At 39.7% G+C, this 24,493-nt stretch overlaps 2 protein-coding genes across 2 annotated transcripts in view; one reads left to right on the top strand and one right to left on the bottom strand.

Annotated features, from left to right (window-relative positions):
• PPP3R1 (protein phosphatase 3 regulatory subunit B, alpha) overlaps positions 1–13,726 on the bottom strand; it is a 41,449-nt gene extending 27,723 nt beyond the window's left edge. The window contains exon 1 of the mRNA XM_075147663.1: positions 13,496–13,726. Within this exon, the coding sequence (XP_075003764.1) occupies positions 13,496–13,498 (3 nt within the window). The 5' untranslated portion in view covers positions 13,499–13,726. The remainder of the gene's footprint in view (positions 1–13,495) is intronic.
• Positions 13,727–13,845: 119 nt separating this feature from the next.
• Positions 13,846–24,493, top strand: part of PLEK (pleckstrin) — a 71,007-nt gene continuing 60,359 nt past the window's right edge. Inside the window, exons 1-6 of the mRNA XM_075147670.1 lie at positions 13,846–14,263; positions 15,502–15,618; positions 16,583–16,620; positions 18,301–18,437; positions 18,866–18,936; positions 19,212–19,339. The gene's annotated coding sequence lies outside the window, so the exon portion shown is untranslated. The remainder of the gene's footprint in view (positions 14,264–15,501; positions 15,619–16,582; positions 16,621–18,300; positions 18,438–18,865; positions 18,937–19,211; positions 19,340–24,493) is intronic.

Raw genomic sequence — 24,493 nt, forward strand, 5'->3', positions numbered from 1 at the left:
AGAGATAATCAACAGTGCTAGAGACAAACATAGTGCAGTCTTTAAAACAAGGTGAGGCAGAGAAAAGATTGTGCCACATTTAGAAAATTAACAAATAAATCTCATTATTTGAAGAAAAGCAAAACCTTGTATGTACGAGAAACCACAAACTGTCACGCAAAGTAACAAGGTCTCTCATTGCAAAAACTTGCATAAGAACTGCAATCTGCAAATAGAACTTGAGAGAAAAAGAGTCACAGGAACAAAAGTGTTAACTTTACGAGCTAAGGTACAATTCCGTGTGTGCTATTAGACAATTTCACTTTTGGCAGTTCCCAGCTACCACTCTTTAGAGGCAACAAGTCTATTTACGCAATCACTACAGAGCTGGCATTTCTAAAGCTTGCATCACTCTTGAAAGTTCTCAGAACCCTGTAATTTTAAGTGCATAAATGAATAATGAACTCTTCAAAAGCCAAGGAAAGGAGTTTCCCAGAAAGATTCTGAAGCAATTCAACCTTCAGTAGGGGAACAGTAAAGTTCTGTCACCACTAAATCAAAGTAAGTTCTGATGCAATTAAGAGTTCACATTAGAAAGTCTTTGGGGTGAGACAGGTTGATCCTCCATTGCTTCTGGAGAAGTTACAAAAAAATTTGCGAGACACTAATTTATTTGCTCCACTTATGTTAACATATTGGTTTCACCTACAAAACCTCTTACTAGGTTTACTACACAAGCCTCTTCACTGAAGTTTATTCAATCCCCTTAACTCAAGGGACCACAGCAGCCTTCTTTCCCAACTTTAAAGATAACTGCAGTAAAGTTTCCCAACCAATCCACTCCATGACTGTGCTGTCACATTGACAAAGACTACGCTACTGAAAACGAAAACAAGACCATGCTGTCCAAGCAGAAAATTTGTAATCCAAGTACAAAACAAGGTAGAAGATACAGAGAAGACTCCAAGGCAACAGACATATCAATGACAAATTAAAAGAAAAAAAGCCACCATAAATCTTTATGTATAACAAAAGTAGAGTTGAAGAGTTTTAGAGAGCATTTCAAAGAAAGCAATTTTTTTTTAACTGTATAGTGCCAAAGCTTATAATAAACAGTATGAGAAAGCATAAAATGTGACTGAAGATTATAACAAGTGACTACGGTGTCATGGGATTATCAGAGTTAAGGGTCAACATCTCAATAACAAACAAATGACAAGTAGGGTGTCAAATAGACCACAAACTCCTTCAAAATCAAAGACACCTTACACTTGAGGGGATACTAAAGGGAAACAAAACCCAAAGCATATCATGTTCATCTTGTTCTTAAGGACAGTAATGGATATGAATTGGATATCATCCATTTATAATCTTCTCTGATTTAACTATTTGATTAATAAAAAGGAATGTTTTCCCTTCACTGGTGAATACGAACATAGAAAATCCAAGCAACTGCAAACAGTAAATTGTGTACATGCCTGTGTGAAAGAACAACTTCAGATTTGGAAACAAAGTAACACATAGAACATAAAAGAACACATAGAAATAAAATTTCATTCTCAAAATTAAGCCGAAGTATGCAAGTGTCATGGAGAACCTGGGGGGACTATGAACAAAGTCACATAGTTTTCACTAGTAATTATCAGATTATACTTAAGCTACTATTTAGCATCTTACAGACTGTCAAATGAAGAAACACAAAACTACCCAAAAGAATCAAAATACCCATTCTACAAGTAAAATATGTACTAGGCAATTAAAGCTCTTTCAGCTTCTCCCTTTCTCCACAACTATCTGGAGATAAAACAGTTTTTGTCCGAAGTACCTTCCCAGAAAACAGACAATGTTCAAAACTTCCACTCCAACACAAAGCAATAAAGCAGAGGTCCAGCAAAACTGAGAATTAATCACTGGCTGACCTACATAGAAATAAGAACAGACAGTTACTTTACAAGAAGATATTAACTTGGCCTAAAGCCATATTGAAATATAATTTGCTATATATAGATATACTCTCACGAGGCTGCTTCCAATTACGCCAGTTTAATTCTCAGCACTTCCAGGTACTATAAAACCAAAAAGAACTAGGAAGCTTCACCAAACAGCTCTCTAGAACAATCCCAGTAAAAACTCTGCCAAGTTAATTGGTAGTTCAATACCTCCCTCCAAAACAAACAAACAAAACAGTCAAAAAATCAGTTATATTCTCTATAATACTTCCAGTCAAGCACTCTTGCCACTGGATTGATGAGGGGTGTGAAAGGTAAGCTTTCTTTTCTCTGCATTATTTTTTAAACATGCTTTAGTATGTCGTGAAAATTACTGTCACTTAAAAGTATAGTACTTGTTACCATGCTGGCAAATGTAAACTTATTTTTGGAGTAATTTTCAAAAAGCTAAAGGCAAGTGTTATCAACATCTGTAGAATCAAAAACTCTAACTCTTAAAAGTATGATTTGTGACACTCCAAATACAAAAGAGTGAGTAAAACTAAGGGTGGCTCAGTCTTCTGAAGTTTCTGAACTTCCTGATTTTGCTTGTACCAAAAAGATCAGATAGAACACTGAAAGCCCTAACTCTACAGGCAGGAAGAAAACCGGTAATCATTAGATCAGTTTCACACTACTGCTCCTCGGCAATGCTCTGAGCATTAAAAAGGAGTAATAATACTTCTCTTTGCAGAGGGTTTTCCAAAAGCAGAGAAGGAGCTACAGTAGTCACAGAACTCCCAGTAGAGGAAACAAACCTCCTCCCTAACTTCTGCAAGAAATGACTACAAGGCCTGCTTGTGACTGATCAGATACATCTCACATATGTATCAGGCTGAGGCAAATATGAAAGATGAGAACTTAGCTGGAAATGAAACGGAGCATGTTATCCTCCAACAGCAACCGACAAACAAATTAATGTATTTGTTCCCAACATATCTGGTAAAGTTCCCTCGCCACAAACTGTTCACCGACTTGTGCAAGCGAAGAATGGGAGATCAGTATCAGTTAGAAAATAAGTTTAAAAGGCTTCATTTTTTCAGGGGGTTTAGACATAGCAGATTCACTGTACTGCTGCAAGTGGTATTTGTGGAGGGGGAAAAAAATAGCAAAGACGCATTCTAGAAACGAAGAAATACAGATAACAGATTATACTGCATCATATAACAGTATTATACTACTTAGTGTAAAAGTCTATACTACAGTTGAATATAATTCCCTACTCATAGAAATAGGTTGGAAATACTCAAGAACAACGTGACCAGTGCACCTTTCTCTACCAACTGGTTATCCTAAGTTTTTAAGATTTTAACAGTGTATTCAGTAATGAGTTAACTGCAAAGGTTATAGTTAGCTTCGGGAATAGTTGCACAGATATTTTGAAATGGATCTGAAAAGGCCTGGAAGGAAAAGAAAGCTGATGCAGCTCTACAGCATACAACAGTCTACTAACAGTTTAAAAGAGTCAAACATCCTTGAGCTGGGAAGGGTAAGTGCCAATTCAGAGAACATCACCAATTCACACAGGGTATGCCACAAGGACTTAAAGTTTCAGGAAAGTCACACAGGTCACTGTACAATACTCGATCAAATGGTACAAGAGCACAGAAACAGGCTGCATAAATAGATGCCGTCACCAGCCCTTCTTCCCATTTAAGAAACTTACAAACAGTTTAATACCACTTAGTGAGAAAAAGGGAAATCTGAGTTTGAAAAAAGGGAGATAAGTGTCTTATGGCTGACCAACAAGAAAAGAGAAAATGGAAACAGTACAACAAAAAAGAACACAAAGGGAAGTAGGCAATTAATAAAATGTCATTCAGGATCTATCACAAAAGAGGCTGAAGAACACTGCAAAGAATTGTGTACAGGACATTTATCTGAAAACAGAAAAGATAGTTCAAAAATGGGATTTGATTTCACGAACTGACAAGAACAGTAAACAATCAAGGAGGCAAAGATGCAGAACTGGGCAAGATGTGCAAATCAAAGGAAGAAGCAGACTATGCTGAAGGGTAATTGTTGCATATATACAGAATCTGCAAAATAGAGATTGTATTCCAGTATTCTTAACCGCCTCTAATAGTTAACACTAATACTTAGTTCTATTTTTTTTTCCAAAAGGAAAATAACTTCATCAGAACTTACAGCTGTCAGCTATTAAATTGAGACGTTTTAACAAGCTCTGGTTTAGTTTATGCCACTCAAGGACTCATGAAGAATTCAGTAAAGAATAAAGATGAGTCATACGGTTTGAAAACAGACCCTACCAACACTGTGATCCAATACAGAGGGATCAAAATCATTGTAATTAAAATATCAAGAATTCTACAAAACATTAAGCAGGTCTTGCAGCAATTAGCAGCTTCCATTCTAAGTGAATACTTAGAATTTCCAGCACTCTAGAATTTCCAGCAACTTGGGAATTTAGTTTCTGGAAAAAAATTTCTGCAGTCTTCCAATTATCATTATCATAGACTTCCCAATCAAAGGAAAGCAAAATGAAACATAGTAAAACACAGAAAAATACCACACTGCTTTCAATTAAGGTTTTCACTGCTATGGAACATTCCAAAATCTTGAAACAGTTTTCTTTATATGATCTGTGTCACGGGGAAAATACTGACTTTTTAAAAATCATAACCCTGAGGTGATGTCCATTCTGGAGTTGGTTATTTGAAGTAATATTCAAATGCAATTAAAAAGGTAGAGTATTTTAGGTTGAGTTCTTCAGGGCAGGAACCGACTTGTTTCTTGTATTTATGTACAGGAATGCAAATATTTAAGGTTCAGTATCAAATAGAGACACCTAGCACTTTTGCTGTAAGATAAAAAAAAGGGTACTCAAAAGATTAAATTAGAATTCTAACCCAATTTCAGTAGCTTACAAACAATCATATGTCAAATGTTTGAAGAATTATCCAAAAGCTCATTTACTTAAAGATGTTAGCATTATTTTTGGTAAAGATTCATAGCACTTGCTAAAGAAAAGACTCCTTCATCCTGTCAGAAATCAAAGCTTATTAACTGCTGTAACTAGCAATACAATTAAAAACAGCTGTCCTGAAGAGCTGCAGATTTTCCTAAGTTGTAAATGTACATAAAAGCAAGCATAAAAGTACACACAAAGCAGCATTAGAAAAATTACTGCTATTTATAGGGTCCACAGGTCCCAAAATAAGTCAAGTAGATGCACCCCTGCAGAGCCCCAGTGACTTCCAGTAATAATTACCAGTTGCTCTGGAGGCTCACAATCAAGAATTAGTCATCCTAGTCCAAGGCACAGTACAAATAACTGCATCCATCTGCCAAAGGCTAATTGACACAACTGTGCACGTATACACAACCTGCCCACAGAACCACAGGCTACCATCTTGCTGCTACTTCCCAACTTACCTCTTCATAGGCTATACTTCCAAAAATTTACTGCTTACAAACCTTAAAGGCAGCATATAATACGTATACATTTGTACACCAGTCTGTAATATGAACTGCAAATCAAAGAACACTTTCAATTTTCAAATAAGTGTTTTAACTGCTCTTTATGAGATGCTGGGTAACATGGATTGACTTCACAAAACATTTATGACACCGCACAGATGCTAAACAATACCTTTGAGAAAGTGGCCAAGATAAAACTATTGCTAAAAATCACCCACACTCTCACTCAAACCAATTCTTCCCAATTTTTCTGGAATCTTTAGCTGCTCTGTCCCCCACTATAGAGCATTACAGTACTACTACATCATTACATACAAAGCCTAAATCTTAAACCACCATCTTCTACCTCCCCTCAATTTTAGTCCCTTTTACTCATGTGACTTTTTGTTTTCTCACCAGGAAAGGGAATTTGGCCACCTTCTAGATCACTGTTCATTTTTTCAAGAGCCCTCAAAAGAGAAATTTTCAGAACTGAACTCTGGCAAACTCAGCTCCACCAACACTAGAGTTGCACTCTAACGTTCAAGACTACACAAGATTCAAACTTACTAACCTTTCGTATTTTATAAACTACTTTTTTCACTAATCTTATTTTTCAGTGCACTGTCTAAAATAAAAAACTAACACCAGCAGTATCCAATGCAAATGCTTTAATCCTATTACTAAAATAACCAAAATTAGTGTTTTAAATAAAATACTTCAGGAAAACAAACGCCATTTTTATAAGAATCCCTGAAAAAGTTTAAGAATAGGTAGAGAACAGGTATTTTACCAGATATCCCTATGAAGAACAGTGATTAGAGTGCTAAGATAGTCTACTTAAGTCAAATATAAAAATCAAGTCTATTTATTCATATGGCATTTTTTGTTCCTGCTGTTTAGAAGTTCTCCGATTTATCATGATTTTTTTTTTAGACTTGTTAGCAGATCTACATGCAATCAAGGTTTTATCTGTGAAATCTGTGAAGTGTTCCTTCAGTGTTATCAACAGAATTGACCCATGACTGCTCGGACACCAAGGTGCTAAGCCTGTTAAGCAGTGGCTCAATACTAAATTAAACTTCCCCAAGAGAACATCGTTACATACACAACACTGAAAAAGCTGTTCAGTCATCATGCCTACAAAGTACATGAGAGTTTCTCCTTCATAAGCTCAGGCCTGAAGTTTGTTTCAAAAAAACTCCTTTTAAAGTCCTCCCTGCTAGCCATAGTATCATTGAGCAGAGGGAATTCAAGTGACTTCTGTCAACTTCAGTGATGCTATTCAGAACCTACACAGTCAGCAGGGAAACAACAGTTGTTTTGTCTTTTACTACCTATTACAAAAAACCCAAAACACCTGATAAATGTACACAGAGGAGCTATTCACAGGGTCACAAGAGAGAAGGGGCAGAAAAAGAGAGGAATACTGTAGCTGAGGTCTTCCTTCCCAAAGTTTCCAGCTGCTTAAAATAAAGGGTAAAAAGCCTCCATATTTGTCACAAATATACCAGAAGAAGAAAAGAAGTTCCACAGCATTTAAAGATGATCCTAAGATTATATTCTTGTGAGAATCACAGCTGAATCCACTTTTCCAGCAGATGTTTCTTCCCAGAAACATATTAACCCTGGCTTCCTATCTGTTACCCCATCCCTCTCTCTCCTGCCCCTCTGAAATTCTGACTGAAGTTCTTTAACAAATGTCTTACTACATTTTTTAATTCCTACTTTACCTAACTTAGACAACGATATAAGGTGTTTGTGAACTTCAAGCTGACTGCATAAGCTTTTTAAAATAGGCACAGTATCAGCTTACTGGGGGAGTTCCGGTTCTTTGCCTTTACAGTTTGCTTAAAAATGTCCATCAACACAAATATTCACCTGAGCATATTAACTGGCACAACCTGTTTACAGCTTTACAGCCAAGATTTTTATTGGCAGTTCACGAGCAATGCTGTCCTTTAATCCAAAGCATTTAAAGGGTTTCCAAGACTTCTTTAACACAGTTAAAGATTTTTATTTATATCGCTAGGGATTCTTCCTTATTTGTGGAACAGAGTATCAATAGCAGGGCCAACTCACTGTCAAGTTACAAGCAAGTCAGATATAGTCTGCAGCTTGTTTTGCACCAGCTACATAGTTTTCCCAAGCAGTTAAAGTAACAATGCGCTTGTCGCTGTGTTAGGTACAATCTAAAAGCAACATATAAAACATTTTAATGGTCTTTCTGTATGTGGAAAAGGCCTAATAAAGTATAGTTACCACATTAAAATTTTCAAGCTACATATTTAGAAAGCTACATAAAATGTCAACATTAAATTTTCCTATTTAAAAGAACTGTCACTCCAAAAATTACTTTACTTGAAAGATGTGGGTTTTATTCTTAGACACACCTGAAACTTAAAAAAAAAAAAAACACAACCCTCTCCACAGACTTTTGCCATTCAAATTATATAGAACAGACCTGAATAGGAAGACAAGCCACAGTTTAAGTTTAACCCTGATTAAACTGATCTCAATATTCAATGTTACTAAGGAAATACAGTATTTCAGATGGCGACCAAAATAATCTAGCTACATCATACGTCAAGCAGAATATATTGCTTCTAACCTTGTACTTAAATCATTACAAAATCATGAATTTCAAGTCATTTAAGTTCCCTGATCATTGATCCAGGGAAACAGCAGTGAAAACATTCCCAAAATACTTGAACTGGTATACTGCAACATCTATCTATTCCAGATTAAAAGATGTTGGTCCATATCCAAGTCTGTCCCACTTCTTTCAGCACATTAAGGCAATCTTTGTAGCAGATCTTTCTCAAACTGCTGGTGTCAAGATTACTTTAGGCCACTGACATCTAAGAAACTGAATAGCTTTTATGGGATATAAAAGGCCCATTTCCAGGTCTAACCTCTAAAAGAGGTCACTTTAAGTGGCTAACTCAATGCTCCAAAGATGTTGAAAGAAGGTAGTGTACGACCAAGCTTTCAAGCACTGCACACCATCACACACCTTAAGCCAAATGGACAGCATACAGCATGTTTTCTAGTGGCTGCATTCTAACTCCAATAATTCATCAGAGCCCCAAGACCTCAAAATTCGTAGCAGATAATTTGATTTAGACTTATTTATTTTCAGAGCTACAAACACATTATCCATTTCCGACACCACATACTCACATTAACTTCTAGACAATAAAAAGGGCCTTGGATACATTATTACCCCAACATGACCTCAACCTTTTTCATTTGTAGAACAAGGACAATATTTAGCAGCTTCACAAGAGCACAGCAAGATAAGCTCTTAGGGTTTTTGGGGAAGAAAGAACATGTTTAAGTAATTTATGTAATCAAGTCAGCCCATAAAATTCCTCCAGTTTCCAGGAGTTCCAACTTTTTTTGTTTTAATTAACAGGGGCACGCAAGTAAAACGAGACACTTATTTTCTTACAGTGTCTTGCTCAGGAGGTTCCAACTGCGTAACCTTTAAGTATAAGCACTTTTCACTCCTCTCTTTTGATGTAGATCATGCCTGTCATCATTCCTTCCCCATCACTTCAATCTTTACTCCCCCATCCTTCAGTGCTCGCTCCTCCAGAAGCGGAGGAGTTTGATTGTGACAAGGACATCACACAGTAGCACCTTCCCTATTGCTGCTGATGATTCTGGTAAAGAACTGGCATGTAGGAAGCACGGGAACAGCCAGCCCCCTTTGCCCCTGTGGTCTTTCTGTAGGGAACACACAGGAATAAACAAGCTTAGGAAAAGAAAAAAACATATAGGCCAGAAGAAGGAAAAAATGGAAAATAGGGAAATGTGTCACTAAATGAATTGGCTGCTAATCAACAAAGAACAGTGCAGTGTAATTTTTCTCCCGTTTAGAAATTCACAAATGATACTACCCAGAGCAGGGAGAACAGGCTTGGGAGGAAAAAGGAGGGGCAAGGAAATCAAGAGCAAATTGCTTTCAAGAAGTCATATATTAGCTCAAATTACAAAAAAGTTTTTCCTATGAACACAATTTTTGGTCACCATTTCATGTAACTAAACCAAAGTCTTAACAGTTTCATGCTCAACTACCATTCAGACTTACAACATTTTAGGAGGGGATACAGTTTTCTTTAACAAAACTCAGCTAAACACAGGCAGTAAAAAAGGGGAGGGAAAGCAAAAGAATTCTTTTACTAGCAGGGAAATCAAAGCAATGTTGAAAAATCTTATGCAAGTGTAATTTTTGAATTACAGTAGGAGAGCACTATTAAGCCCTACAATTAAAAAAGCTATTCCTTCTGCAACACTGCCAGGTAAGCACTGATTCAACACCCAGCTGCAAGAAAGCTGCAAGATCTTAATTGCCAGATTCATTTCTTCTTGAAAGTATGTATTATGTCAATCAAAACTGATAAATAATTCCCTTATAGTAGCCTGGCTACATCTTAAAAACTTTTTATATGTCTTTCCGATACACAAAAATGAGGGAAATGAGAAAGGCAGAAGCAGACCAAGAAATGGTTTGGCACTAAAACATGCATTTCTGTCTCATTTGTTTCCCCAGAAATACCAGAATTACTGAAGCCTCCTTTTCTCTGATCGACACTGATCGACAGAGGATAGTCCCATCTCCTTTAAGATACGAATAAAAAACCCAATTTAGATGTTATTAATCTCTCTCCCTTAAAGCTTTCCTTTTAGTGCTAAGTCAGGTGTCTTAGAAGATGAATATTCTTAAGTGCCCGAGGCATGCCCACCACAAACCATTTTCCCTTAAACTACTCAATTTTCATTCCTCCCTATTGTTAAATTAATAGTTTAACCATATAAAGACAGAATTCTACTTTTATCGCAGAAATTGTGAAAAAATAATTACTTTTTAAAAAGTCTCTTTCCTCCTCCATCAACAGGATCTGTCTTCCTTTGTAGATGACAGTTAAGTCAACTTGCATACTCAAATTGGCCTCTAAACTATGCCTCTGAAAATTACTTCCAAAATAAAATATTTTATTAAACAAACTGACTTAAATAAGCCTACCAAATACTTCTTAAGACCTACACATAAGCTTCACAGTTTGAATCCTAGACCAGTTATTCCACCTGTGGCAGAAGACCACCAGTAGGCTGTAAGACATAAGACAGACCATGCGAGTGCCTTTCAGTTCCTGCCACCTGTTACAAAACTCAACTGACTATTCAGATGTTGGTAATGATAGCAGTGAAATTATGATTTGGTAATGGAATAACTAGTTTTTTCTTCAGCTAAGAACCAACTTACTTAACATCCTCCCTGCTAAATAGTAAACAATGATTCGAGATGGTCTTCTGGGGTTTTTTTTGTTTTATTGCAAAAAATGTTTTGGTGGTTCGTGGCTTCAGTAACACGGTTAGATCAGCTTCAGCTGAGGAAAAAGCACCAGAAGCACCACTACTCAAGTAAAGTGAGTCGAAACAACTGAATAGAGTCTAGCTAAGAAGATGGGTGCACTATGTAACATGGTTTGGGGTGACTCCTGTGGAATTCTGTGTCTTCTGTCCTAAAACTATAAAGCTCAAGAGCTGGATATGAACCAGAATGCAGACCATTCCAAGAAAACAGAATTTATCTGTCCAAAATCAAGATTGTTTAATAGCATCTATCTGTGCTATCTACCTCTTCCTAGAAAATACTACTCATAGGAAAAACTTGCTAAGTCAACTCTGACAGAAATAGCATATCAACATTACTTCTAGCATTATGTAATGGACTCATCATCTTATGCTCTGCCTGATAGATTATTTTAGAACTGACTATACCAAAACATCCAGAACTACATTCTTTGACTCACTAGATGTTTATGTTTTATCTTAAGTTACCTACTATGAACACAACAATATGTTCACCTCTTTCATCACTACAACTGTCAGCTCTCTGGTCCTGTAAGAATACAAAAGAAATATTACTCCAAACTGAGAAAAAGAATTGCTCTATTCCAATAAAGTAAAGGTTGAAACACGGTCTACTCCTTCATTAAAAGTGAACTCTTTTAGTGAAAACATCCACAGGGTAATGACAGTAAAAAGAATGGCAACTTAAATGAAATGGTTTTTTTTTTTTAATGTTTATCAGCTGTTTAGTTTTAGCTTGGTTTTCAGACTACAAGGCACCTAAGATCAGGTGTTATCAGAACCAGCATACTGATACAGCTACCATGAAAAGTCTCCTGCTGTTGTTACTGTTTATGTGAGCAAACGAACACCTTGACTGGTAGAGATAATATCCAGCATACCTTTTTTCCCCAGTACCTGCATCTACAATTGCAATTGATCATACACAAATACTGTTCAAGAAGTCAAAAAGTGATAATCAACATGATTATACCATCAAAAGATGCTAGGACAGCTTTAGTTACAACAGAATGGAGGAAAAAAAAATAATCAAAGTTAATCCTATATGAAAGTTAGGTTCATTACAGGTTACTAACACACACGGGTATCATGGTTAAATAACATTTTCTTTCCTTTTATGTGTGTTAGCATATCTCATCAGGCAAGTCTTTGAGCTCAAAACTTTCACAGAAGACTTGTGTGGAAGATGAACACTGTTCATCTATATGTTCACAGCAATTAGCAGTATTGCAACCATGGTGTAATTTCTAATCATAACTTTTCTCTTTTAAAGTCTCAACTTCATTAATACCTTGTTCTCAAAATACGAGCCTTCTTTTCTCAGTCTTAATGTACACCAAGACTGCGTGAAGGCATTCAGTAAACACATTGGTTTAGTCCCCAGCTGAAACCAAACCTTCATACATTTCAAAATATTTCTCCAAATGCACATCTAACAGACATTAAAGTGTACACGAAAAGACAGCCTGGGCATGGCGCATCAGTTTCTGCTACAACTTTATTATTTAAAAGAAAGACTGTAATCCCCTGCTTAAAAACAAAAGTAAACCCATTTTCGGCTCCCAGGCCCTGTGAGGTCTAATGTGAAATGTGATAAACAGCTGGCTTTGCTCTTCAAGGGTTAAGAACCAAAAAGTTTAAACCACTTATATTTCTCCAGCTGTAAAACCAAAATATTGCCAGAGTCTTCCTGCAGCCAGGGTACTGGATAATTTAGGCTAAAATAAATGTTTATTAAAAAAGGGCGTTGATTTCTTGGCAGTGGTGAAAAGCAGGAGACACCCCTAGTGTCGACGTAAAATACTACAGGACTCCATACTGTATCTCTGTGTTAATTTTACGGCAGTAAAAGGGAAATTTAAATCGTCAGGATTTAAAAAACAGAGCAACCAAAATACACACACCTGGACATACCGCATACCTTCTTCCTGCAGTCTCAAAACCCACATGCCTATCATATTTGAAGTGTCAGCTTTCTAAACCCGGACCAATTAAAGTATACATTATCTAGCCTCTGCCATGGGCTACGTGCATTATAGCTTTCCGGTCTGCACATGAACAGAAAAACGCTGCTACACCAAGGGCGGGGGGGAACCCTATTGAGATTGCAAAACAATCCCCACAAGACATCGCTACCAAAATGCCGGGCTTGCTTAGGGCGCTGCTGATACATCTGGAAAACAGATGAAGCGCAGGCCAGGGAACGCGAACCCCCGGACTGAGGGGAAAGGGGGGCGGGGGAGAGTGTTTGGGGGCGGGGGTGAGGCGAGGGGGTGCCGAAGAGCGAGACGGGGGGGAGAAAGGGAAGGGCCGAGCCCGATGAGGGCTGCCGGGGCGGAGGGGGGGGAAGGCGGCGGAGGGAGTAGGCGGGGAGGCAGCGGGGCGCACGGGGGCGAGGCGGCGGCCGTGGGCGGCGGAGGGGAAGCGGGGGGACGTGCCTGCCCCCAGGGAGAGGCGCGGGGCAGCCACAGCGGCGGCCCGGAGGGAGGGAGGGGGAAGCCCAGCGAGGCGCTCGCCCGCGGGAGGACGTGGACGGCTCGGGGGCGGGAGGCGGAGGAGACGGGTCAGAGGCAGGGCAGCAGCAGCGAAGGCGGAGCGGCGGTCGGGCCGGGCCGCTGGGCCATCGCTTCGCCCCCCCACCCCCACGGCCCGGCCCGGTCTGGAATATTCCGGCGGGGCGGGAGTGGGGGGTTCTGCGGGGAGGGGAAGCGAGGGAGGGTCCTCACCATGGCGGCGGGTGGGCGTCAGGCGTCTCCCCCACAGCTGAATCCACCGAGCCCCGGCCTCGCTGTGCGTGTTCGGCGTCGCCGCCGCCGCGCCCCAGGCCCGCCGCTGCCGCCGGCTCCGGCTCCCCTCACTGCGGCAGTAGCTCGCGCTGACCCGCAACGGCGCACAGGGAGCGAGGGAGGGGGCGCGAGCGGCGCTAACGCTCGGCAGCGGGGGCGGAGCCTCCCACATCCGGGCACCCGCCGCGCCGAGCACCGCCCTCGCGGGGGGCGGGGCGCGGCCGTGACGTTAGCCAGCGGGGCGGGGGAGGGCACGGGGAATACAAAATGGCGGCGGGGTGAGGGTGGGAGGGGAGGAGGGGGTGTAGGTACGCGGGAGCGGCGGTCGCTGCTCCGCTGGGTTTCCTAAGAGCGGGGGCAGGGTTTTGTGACGGTTGGGACGTGGGAGTCTTGGCTGAGGGGCTGCTCTGCTGCTGGGAGGTCCCTTTTGCAAGGTCTTGGATGTTGAGTGTTACCACAAGATAGGCCTCTGCCTGCTCCCTTAGGCCTCTGCCCAGGCAAAGGTTCCCTCAGGTGCTCCGGGGGCTGTCAGCTGCTGGTTGTCCTTGTTCTCCCACACACCCTCTGCTTAGGCTGGTCCCCCTCAGCCACTTTATAAGCTGTGCTGCTGGAGCCCTTGCCGCTCTAGCTTCCGTCCTTGTGCATTGTGTTAACTTCTGCTCTCTGTAAAAGAAAAAACACTCCAGGCAGGGAGAAAGCTCAGCACAGGTGGGTCTTTGGAAACGTGGCTCTGAGTGGTGCCTGCTCTCCTTATGTTCTGGCTGTTATTTTCCTCAGATTTTTAATGCTGTATTGCAAGAGGCTATCCAGGCTGGAAGGTCCTCAGGACTTTACAGACTTCAGGGTATTGTGTTTCAGTAGTGTTAATAGTTAATTATACAAAACTAAAGGAATTGTGCTGTGATGAGAGAATTCTTAAAAGTGTTTACATGTATATTTGTGGTTTCATGCCGGTAGTTAATGCTTTGTACCCTGGATAGTTTACAAAATAAAATGACTGATACAGTTGAATGCAAACGAAGATGAAAAACGTAGTCTTAGTAACCCCTTTGAGGCAAGATTTAGGGCAATGCAATTGCTTGCATAAGTAAGGCTGACCCTCAGGGAGTCATCTCTATGTGTTGTAAAGTTTTAAGTAGGCCAGATGACACCTTTAAAAACCTCTGTGAAGGGTAAAGTAAAATAGTGAGTAAAGATGAGTTGATTTCACATTCCCTTTGCTGTTTTTGCCCTTCTTTCTGTGCTCGCTCTGCTGAATGCGTTTATTTTGGAGCACCATGACACAGCGCATAACACTGTGACAAATGAAGTGGTGATGTGAAAATAATAATTACATATAAAATATCGTTGTGTTAATACTGCCAAAGAGAAGATTCAGTACCACGTTGATGTTGTTTTTCAGGCATTTGCTATTTGGCTCACAATAGCTAGACGCTTTGCCAGGGAAATGCAAATCAATCCTGCCAAGTTCAAGGTGAATGGCAACCTAATTTGTGGGGGAAGGGAAGACTGGGTTATTACTTTAAAACCAGGTTAATTTTTTTAGGACCATAGCTGAGCATGAGCTTTCCAGTCTGAAATAGTAATTTCCTCTCCCTTCAGCTGCTTCTGGAAAAGGAACTGCCTTGTCACTCTTGCCCTGTTTGTGGGAGTCTGAGCTGGTCTAAGGGTAGCAAAGGTTACCTTAACAGTTCCTGGAGAAACCTGGAATCTTGAAATCAAATGCTGATGCGCAAATGCGAAGAGGAATAGGGAATCCTATATGGAAGCCTGCTCAGGAAACTAGATAAATAAAGGGTGACTGTGACGTTCAAGAACAAATTAGAAGTTCTCATCTAAAAGACTGAAGCAAAACACAGCAATAAATGTGCAGTTGTTAGAAATTGTTAATGACTGACTAAGGTTCTGTTTGGAAACTGATACTCAGCATCCCTTCATCTCTGCAGAAATGGGTGAGCTTCACCAGGAAGAAGTGGATTAGCGAGACTGCACAGAAAAATCTAGCAAAAATAAGTAAATGAAGAACGTGGAGATGAGTGAAACTAAGTGGTGGCAAACAAAAGGTAATTTACACCAGAAGAAAGCAAAACAAACATTAATGCATAACTGTAAGATTTGAGTTAATAGCAAATCAGCAAAAAAGGCCTTGCTGGTAAGAAGCTGGGCCTGGCCAGAGTGAGAGGTTATATGTGGTAAAATGGTCTGATCCAGGGAAGGAATTTCCTGCCTTTTCTTAACAACTGCTATAGGTGGCTAGGATAACTCTTCTTTTTTTGGGGAAAAAAAAAATTCTAGTTGCTAGGATGTCTAGGAATAAAACATTCCTAGATTTCACTGAAAACTAATATTAAAACTGACTGGACTGTAGCCAAAAAATAAAAAATAATAACTTAAGATCTCCAAAAGAAAAAGAAATTCTGATGTAAAACAGTCTTGCTGCTCACATCTCTGTCACTACAGCCTTATCTAGCAGATGCAAACCTGGAGTAAAATCTGCTAAATGAAGTTGAGTATGGCTAGAATTTCTCCTGCATAATGTAATGGGACTAAAATAAACAGAAATGAGGAATACAATACCTTAATTGTTACCTTTTTAAGTCCAAGTAGAGACAGCCAAGAACTTATGAAAATATAATTTTTATCTTGTAATGCAGTTATGTCACTGCTAGTAATTTTGAACCTTTAGATGCAGTACAAAGATGAGCTAATTTGTTTTTAATGCCTTTTTCTGTTGTGCGAATGTGTCAAAGTTGCTTTTCTTTTATATCCGACTTCTAAAAGAAGTTAAAAATGCAAGATAGCATTTGTTAGTGTGTAGATAAGAGTCTGTAGAAAACCATGACTTGCATTTAACACTTTGCATTATATTATCTGTACTTCTGACTAGTATTTTGCAAATACTGGTATTTGAATGTTTTTTTAGAGTAAGTTTCAGACAGTGCTGTGTTTTGTCAGTTTCTGGTTTTAATAAAGCTCCTCTGTAGCATAATTACAATCATTCAAACTAGGATAAATATGTATCTCCAGGTAATTGGAAGCTGTTTTAGCTACAGATAAATGAACAGGTATGTAAACTCTACCTGTTTGGGTTCTTCAGTGTTATTAACAATAATGATGTGGCTTGCATAGTGCTTGACCTAATGTCTGGAAAACAATTTCCGTGCTCCTGCTTATGTGTCTGGACTCTAGCTGCAGTTCTTTCCATAGCATGCTTCTTTTAAAGTGCTATTTGTGATGCCTTATCTGTCTCTATGTTTTGAGGTTTTTTAATATAGCATGTATCTTTGATCCCCTGAGCATATCCTTCTTTGTCTCGCCTTGTGCAGGTCTTCACGTAAACATCCCTTACTCACAAATGTAGCTGGATGTGATTTGTACGGGGCATTCCCCTGTCTGTTAACCCAGGGTGAGGGCTGCCACCTAATTAAATAATCTTCTGCCCTGACCCTTAACAGGCTGTAAGCAGCTTTTCCCAGCAAAGCAGGTAAACTCTTGAGACAGTGCAGTAAAGCTTGAAAATACACAATTTTAAAGCATATGTGTGTTCTTATGGGCTCCAGTAGTGTTTTATAAAAATAAATAAATTCTTATTCTTCTTTAGTGCTCTAGAAGGAGAAAAGGAAAGCCACCTTTTATGAACTGGCTTTGAGGGAAAGTGCTTTCAGCTACAGTGGGTGGGGGAAGCTGTATTTTATCAGCAAAAGAGGAAGCCTTTTTAGATAGAAATGAAAACTGTCCTTTCTCAGCATGTTTGAATTGCCCTATTACTGCAGGTCGTGAACTCTAATGTCTGTAAAACCGATGCACCGTTTATTTATCTCGTTTCACTTGCAATAACAGGTAGAATAATAAGCAAATCTAAAGATGTAATACTGACTAGAACTGACAAATGGTTGGAAAGATAAAGTGCCTCTCATTGTATCTCTCTTACACCTACATCTGTCTTTTGGTTGAAAGAAATCAAAAGGAGTCTGCCCTTATTTTCTTGCATATTTGTGAGAGCATGTATAAATTGCCAAGATTTGGGAGGAGAGGGAGATGATACTTTTCAGATCCAGTAAGGCACAGCTGAAAAAATTGGTCAAATAAAAGGGTTAGGGATGCAGGGGAACACTGCGCGCTCTACTTCGAAAATGAAGAACAGATCTCTCCTTAAGGCTAGAAGAAAGGTGTGGGCCACAGAAGCCGTGTGAAGCTGTAGGTTAATAGAGTGCTTTTTGGTTACCTGTTGGGTCATTCTGCATCACTGCAGGATGCTGGATTTCAAATCGCTAGAGCAGATGCAGATGTATAGTTGCATATGTTTATCATATGTGCATTTACTGAAACAGTGGTGGTAAATGCTTCTGATCTGTGGATCTTGCTGCCCAAGGTGGTGTGAATTAAATGTCCTGATAGTAGGATTATTTCTTCAGGTACCCTTTTCAGCTTTTGGTGGTAATTAGCAGCCCCCCAAGGACTTGAAGCCACAGACTGAAAATCACTGCATGAAACTTTTTTTTCCTTAACTGGGTTATAAAGGCTGCTCTTCTGATTTCCTAAACTTGCTGCCAGTTCTGGCTAGGATAAACTGGGGATAAAAATGCTTTCTGTGCCTGTAATTATGTCACTGTATCAGATAGCTCTCTGCAGAACAAATATATGGAAACAATTTGCAAGAAAGATTGAGACTAAAAGGTTACATTTTTCTTGAGACTCTGCTGTTGGCATAATAATTTCATGTAGTGATCTTATTTGCCTAGCAGCTGATAAGACTTCTTGATGGCATCCAGCTGTAGCCGGGGTTGGTATAATTGGCTGCTTTTTTCTGAAGACTGTTGTTCTGGGGAACTCTGATAAGAGCTGTGGGCTGATGGCTCAGAAGACCTTGCAACAGCTGGAGGTAAGTGCTGCAAGCACCAGTACAGTATTTGATTTTTTTCACTGATACGCTTGTCTACCAGCGTTGTAAAGGGTTATTGCTTTTCTTTAACTCTACTAGGGATAAACATGTATCGGTCTCACTTGTGAAGTTCTTATCTTCCTGTAGTAACTGATTAGGCAGCAGAGATTGGCCTGCACAGGATATTAATGAGCTTTTAATGTGTGTAACTTCAATCTTGTGGAAACAATCATTTGGATTATTTTAAGGTGGTACCTGTTTTATCACTGGTCATGTGTTGGCTCACTGGTTCAGGTTCTGGCCAGTACAAATTCTGAAGGTGATGACTCAGGCAGCGAACAGACTAATAATTTAATAGTGAAACAACAGAATCTGAACTGAAACAATGCCAAAAGGTCTTAATTTATTCTTTCTTCTTCTTGTGGCAGAGAGAAAACAGGGGAATTGTTTGATTGTTGATCCCCTAACAATTTGAGTTGGAGACAAAGTTTGAATACCAGTAAGTAACCAGATTCTTTCAGAACTAATCAAAATAGATGTTGTCATGTGGAGTGCCTTTTGGCATACCAGTATGTGTTGTGGGGAGTTTAATAAATGTAGTGTGAAGTTCTGTGTGTATCAACTCTTGCTGTTGTCATGGAAGAGTAAAAGAATAGCATTAACAAATGCTGTCTGTGGTATGATACGGTAAATTGCATCCATCTTAGCTGTGCATTTTTCCATAGCTTTGATTGCTGTGATCTCAGTGCTCATGTAATCTGTTTTCATTTACAGTGCTGTCATCTATGTGAAAAATTAAGTAGCTTGTTAGAGCTTTCAAGGAAAACATGATGCAGCATGATCACATGTATTCATGTAAATGCTCAAGGCCCCCTCAGCCCAGGAGATGAGACCACACTGAGGTAAGCACTGCGTGTGCGTGATTCTCCACTTTGTGCCTCTGTTCCATGCAGAGACTTTCTCGGGAGTGTGTATTGAGGACTGTGTGGTTTGTGGTTTCCATTTGAGAAACAGGAGGAAGCATAACCCCATATGCCAACTAGGCCTGTTTGTCACAGATGTGATTTTTTTTTTTGCCACGGGGGTTCAGAAGTGCATATAAGAACTCCCAAGGAACTAATTTGGTGCTAATATAGACTACTACCTGTATTTTTATAGCCATGACAGGTTTTATTACTTTAGACATGGTGAAACTGGTTTTGGTGATCTCTTTTTCTCGAGGTGCAAAACACCTAGTCTATCATCTGTGCCTGTCTGTCAGTGTTTGGATCATCATTGGATACTGCCTTTTTCTTACCATGCTAGTCTTCAGATTTTCTGGATCTGCAGCACAGGACTAGAAAGCTCTTTGGTGGGTGAAGATTCAGTCCTGCTCTGCTGGTTTCAGTAGAAGACTGAAGTTACTCTCACGCTGCTGGATGGGAATCTGTGTTTTGTTCCCATAAAGCAGGTTCGGGTTCTAAATCCAAAGTGTTTGGACATCCTAGGTTTTATCCTTTCACCCCAATGCTGGAAGGGATATATTCTGCCACTGAATGCTTGGTCTTTGCATTTTTAGCATAGTACAGTCACCTAAGGAATCATAAAAAGATATAGCTTCCTGGCATCCTCCTCTTCCTCAGAGAAAGAGTAGTTAAAAGACTGCAACGTTTTTTTTGTGCGGAATCATTACAGCTGCTGGGAGCTCCTGCTTTGCACAGAGGTTAAAGAATCCCTTACAGGAATTATAACTTGGCTGGACTTGATGTTAATCTGTGTTAATCTGAAGATCTTGTGTCATTTAAGTCTTTGGGCCTTCATGTTGCAAAAGACTGCCTAATGAAAAGGGGCACTTGCCAGAGATGGGGTGCAGCTTGTTAGTGTGGTACGCGGTAAGTCGTGATGCTTCTGCCTCCTACCTATTTGGCAAAGTACCATCTACTTTCTGGTGTGGAATGGATTTATAACTTCAGTGGATTTAACATTAGCTTCTGATCAATCATGCTGTTGCTGAACGCTCCCACGAGAAATTTCCCACAAGAAAAAATGGAGATTTTCCTTTTCTGGTAGGACCTGCAGAGTTTCCAGAGGAGACTTCAAAAGTCAGAATAAAGACATTTGCTCACTTTTTTTATCAGACTTCCCCCCACTACTTCTGTCTCCCTGCAGACAAAAGGTGTGCATAGTGAAAGTGAAGTTCCTAAGTAAATACCCTGAAATTTTGGGTAGTAATTTGGGATACCTGAATTTTCAGGGAGTACCCTGAATTTGGGACTTAGTCATACAGTACTATTTTTCTTCCCTTTGTCAATAGGGAAGAACTCTGCTTTCTGGAAATTGTGCGTTTTATTTTGCAGCCTGCTTTGCACACTGAAAACAAGTTCAGATTTTGTACTATAAAGCGCCACCATTGGAATTTTACTACAGCCCGAACAATTTTACCATTGGATGATAATCTCTTCAAATGTGCTGTCCCTAGTTTAAGCAGCATATATCATACAACAAGAGATGCTCGAGGCTGTCCTCAGTGTGAAGTCTAGTTTCAAAAAACCCACTCCTGAAAGCCTTGTCTGTGGCAGGAAGAATAAGACCAATAGTGATTCTAATGCTTTTCAGCTGGTGGGGAACTCAACAGAACATTTTGTGGCTTGGGTATATGTGTTCATGCATAAGTAACCAAACGGAGGCGTAAGAGAACAGTATCACACAAAAAAGAATAATGCAGATTACTCATTATCAGGATATTACTAATGAGGTGAGACTATTTGTGTTGAAAAAAATCATGTTATTGTGTAAAGAACTTCAACTTTGTCTTTTCCCATTCAGCTGAAGTTATTACATGACCCTTTCTGCAGACTTAAGGATAGCTGGTAAAATTGCAATGGAGAGTTAATGCACGGGTAGATAAGTACCCAACTGTACTTCACAATGCCATGAGAAATCTGTAATGCATGTAGATCTCAGGATAAAAAAAAATGGAAACTTGTTTAGTGTTGTAATAAGCATGTTACCTCTGAGTAATGCTACGACTGCATGGGTGGAAACGGGATGAAGATTTACTGAGGTGTATACAGTTCTGCTGAACCCACTATTCCCAAGATAATGGCAGCCTGTGGATGAGACAGTATTGCCATTCTGACAAACCTTCTTAGTTGCAGTCAGTGTCTTTTTCCTGTTATAGCTCACACCAATTTTGGACTAGAATAAACAACACTGTAGTGGCTTTTTGGTCAACGTAATTTGCAGTTTTCTGGCTGACTTGCGCTCACAGAAGTATTTTGCTACCTTCCTGTTGCTAACCAGCAGAGCTAAAAGTGTAGGATATGTCTGGAAAATGTTTATGTTCTGGCCCTCTTGCAAATAAAAACCATTCTGAGAAACACCCCTCATGGCATGGTGAGGCAGCATGCTCCTTACTGATCTTGGCATACGTAGCAAAGAATAAATATAGGTCATCAATATTATCTTGCCCTGCTGGAAATGAACTCTCCAGCTCTAGCAATACTTTGAGCAAGACTTCAGTAGCAAGCAACTGAAAGCTTTCATTCCCTGTGCCTGCATCCCGTGTAATCATACCCTGGGATGAAAGGGACTAATTAATGCCTCAGTACCAGGGAATACATACCCAGTCTTCTGCTGATCAAATACAGTGGCATTTACTACCGGATTTAGCTTAGGGTCAGGGAAGAGAGAATGACTGCTGTTAGGAAGGAGGAGGAGCACGTGTATAAACTGCTTGGGAGTGAACCCCTTTCTCCCTCTGCTGACCAGGACAGTCTTGATCGATAGTGTGCCAGATGTACCCACATCTGGTACACTGAGAGAATTTGTCCAGGGTGTATGGAGGTTTCCTCTTTTTCTCAGGCACATAAATGGAGATCTACCTTTCATGTTGAACAACCTGCAGCCTTTCTTGTGTGGGCTGTCAGGTTTTTTTTTAAGCACTGCTGTTCTGAGTGCAATAAATAGAGCATATTTTAGATGAATTCTCCAGGGAAATAATTTTCAGTATAATCTGGTTGTCAACACTCAGAAGCCTTTAGATGTAGCCTGTTTGTTGCAAACCTTGGGAGGTCAGAGCCTTTGAAGTAAGTTGTGTGGAGTAAGCAGTGTTTTAAAAATAAAACAAAACAAAAAAACTTCCCCAGATCTGAGCTATGTTGCTTTCAGAGCCTGCCAGTTCCTGCAAAGCCTGAGTGACCCTGCAAATGGGCTTTTTAAAGAGGAAATGCTGCTACCTGATCACGGCCCCTGAAGATGCTAAAAAAGAGCAGAGAATGTCTAAAGCCGGTAAAGTTAGTGGTACTAAGATGAAAAACATCCATCATTGAAGCAGTCAGAGCTGGAATCTTCTAAAGCGCTTGGGATCTGTAGATAAAGCACTAGATTCTTGGGAGTTCTTTAACTGAACTAAAATACAACTTAACCAGGAACTATGCCATCTTTTAATTCATGTTAATGTGGAGTGAAATGTGTATAAGAACTAAAAAGAAAAAAAAAGAAAAAAAAAAAAGAAAAAAAAGAACTTACAGTACTGTAACTCCAGGTTTGGGAATATATCTTGTTTGTACAGCGTTCAATTAAGTATCTGGTTTGTATAATTGTTAAGGAAGAACTTGCTTCCCCAGTGGTAAGTCCTTTAGTTTATTGGTATTTTAGTAACGTTCAGTGCACATTTTACTGCTCAAATGGTTAATTTGTTAGTGAACATGTACATTTATCTTGTTCTGAATATGTGGGTGTTTGTTCTGACTGAATGCATACGTTTGTAGATGCATGCTATAGAACATAAAGAAAGCTTAAGATACTCAGTTCTTGGCATCATAGTAGCCGGTTTAAGCGTTTGCTCAAGATCTCCATTCATGAGTAGCCAGCTTTGAGTCTTCTCCTGTGTATCTCATGACAGTTTTGGGATAATTATATTTTGAGAGAGTTTGGGTTGGGGTAACTCTGCAGGTAAGTTCCAGTTAAGAGGTGAAAACAGTTTCCCAGGGATTGTCTGGTTCCACTGAGCCATGAGATTGAGCTGGAAGTGTGCTGAATCCCTGAGCCGACCAATGAAAGGCTGTTGCTGTGGGCAGCGCCGGTTGCCCACTCCCTTAGAGCTACATATAGGCTCTCCAGCATCCTTACTGTCCCCATGTGGTATGTGGTCCTGTTCGGGAACCACACCTTGGTCAAATGTGTCCTAATCTGTAATAATGTGCTTCTGCTTGCTGCTATGGTGATGAAGACCACAGAACAGGTCCATTCATTCTTATCTGCATAAGGTCTAGCTTACACCCTGTTATTTCTGTCCTGTTTTATGGGATTACTAAGCACTTCGGTACTAAGTTTCCTGTAGAGTTGGGGATGCCAAACCTTGATCAGGACCACAGTGATTCTTTGCTACAACTATTAACAAATCAATCACTTCAACATCTGAGGTGGGAAAGCGTTAACTCTAAAGTCTAAGACAAGTTTTCTAGTGTCCATGCTTTTCTGGATGTCACTTTAGGAACACCACCACCAATACTGTTCGCACCACTGAGTTTAAATAGAGGAATATTACCACCGGATTTGTCACTCGTTTGCTATGTGACCTTACACAATAGGTATCTCAGGTGGGCATGTAGACTTTAAGGCCTCTTTTGAAATGTCCTTTTTGAAAGGCAATAGCACTACTAGTGTATTTATATGTAGATTGATGTTTACATAGTATAATCCATACTTACTTACAAAAAAGTACATGATATTCAAATATGTGCAATATATGATAAATCCAACATTGCTTGACGGGTCCAGCCTAAATACTTTTTTTGGGGGGGGGGAATTAAGGATTCTTCTTGACTTATAAAAGTTTCAAAGTGTGATATCAACAGTGTTAGGTGAATTTTTTATGAAGATTTTTGCAGATAATAAAGAGATAAACAGAATAGCTCACTAATAAAATTTCAGGTATTAAAAGAGAGAAAAATCTTAAAAGCTGCATATTTTCTTTGCTTTACTACTACAGTCTAAATTCATGGTGAATCCGGTTTTTTAAGTAAAGATACTCAACTGAACCCTTTGCTGTTTCATGTGTAAATGAAAACAGG

This window comes from Calonectris borealis, chromosome 3, assembly GCF_964195595.1.
Source record: "Calonectris borealis chromosome 3, bCalBor7.hap1.2, whole genome shotgun sequence".
NCBI lineage: Eukaryota > Metazoa > Chordata > Aves > Procellariiformes > Procellariidae > Calonectris > Calonectris borealis.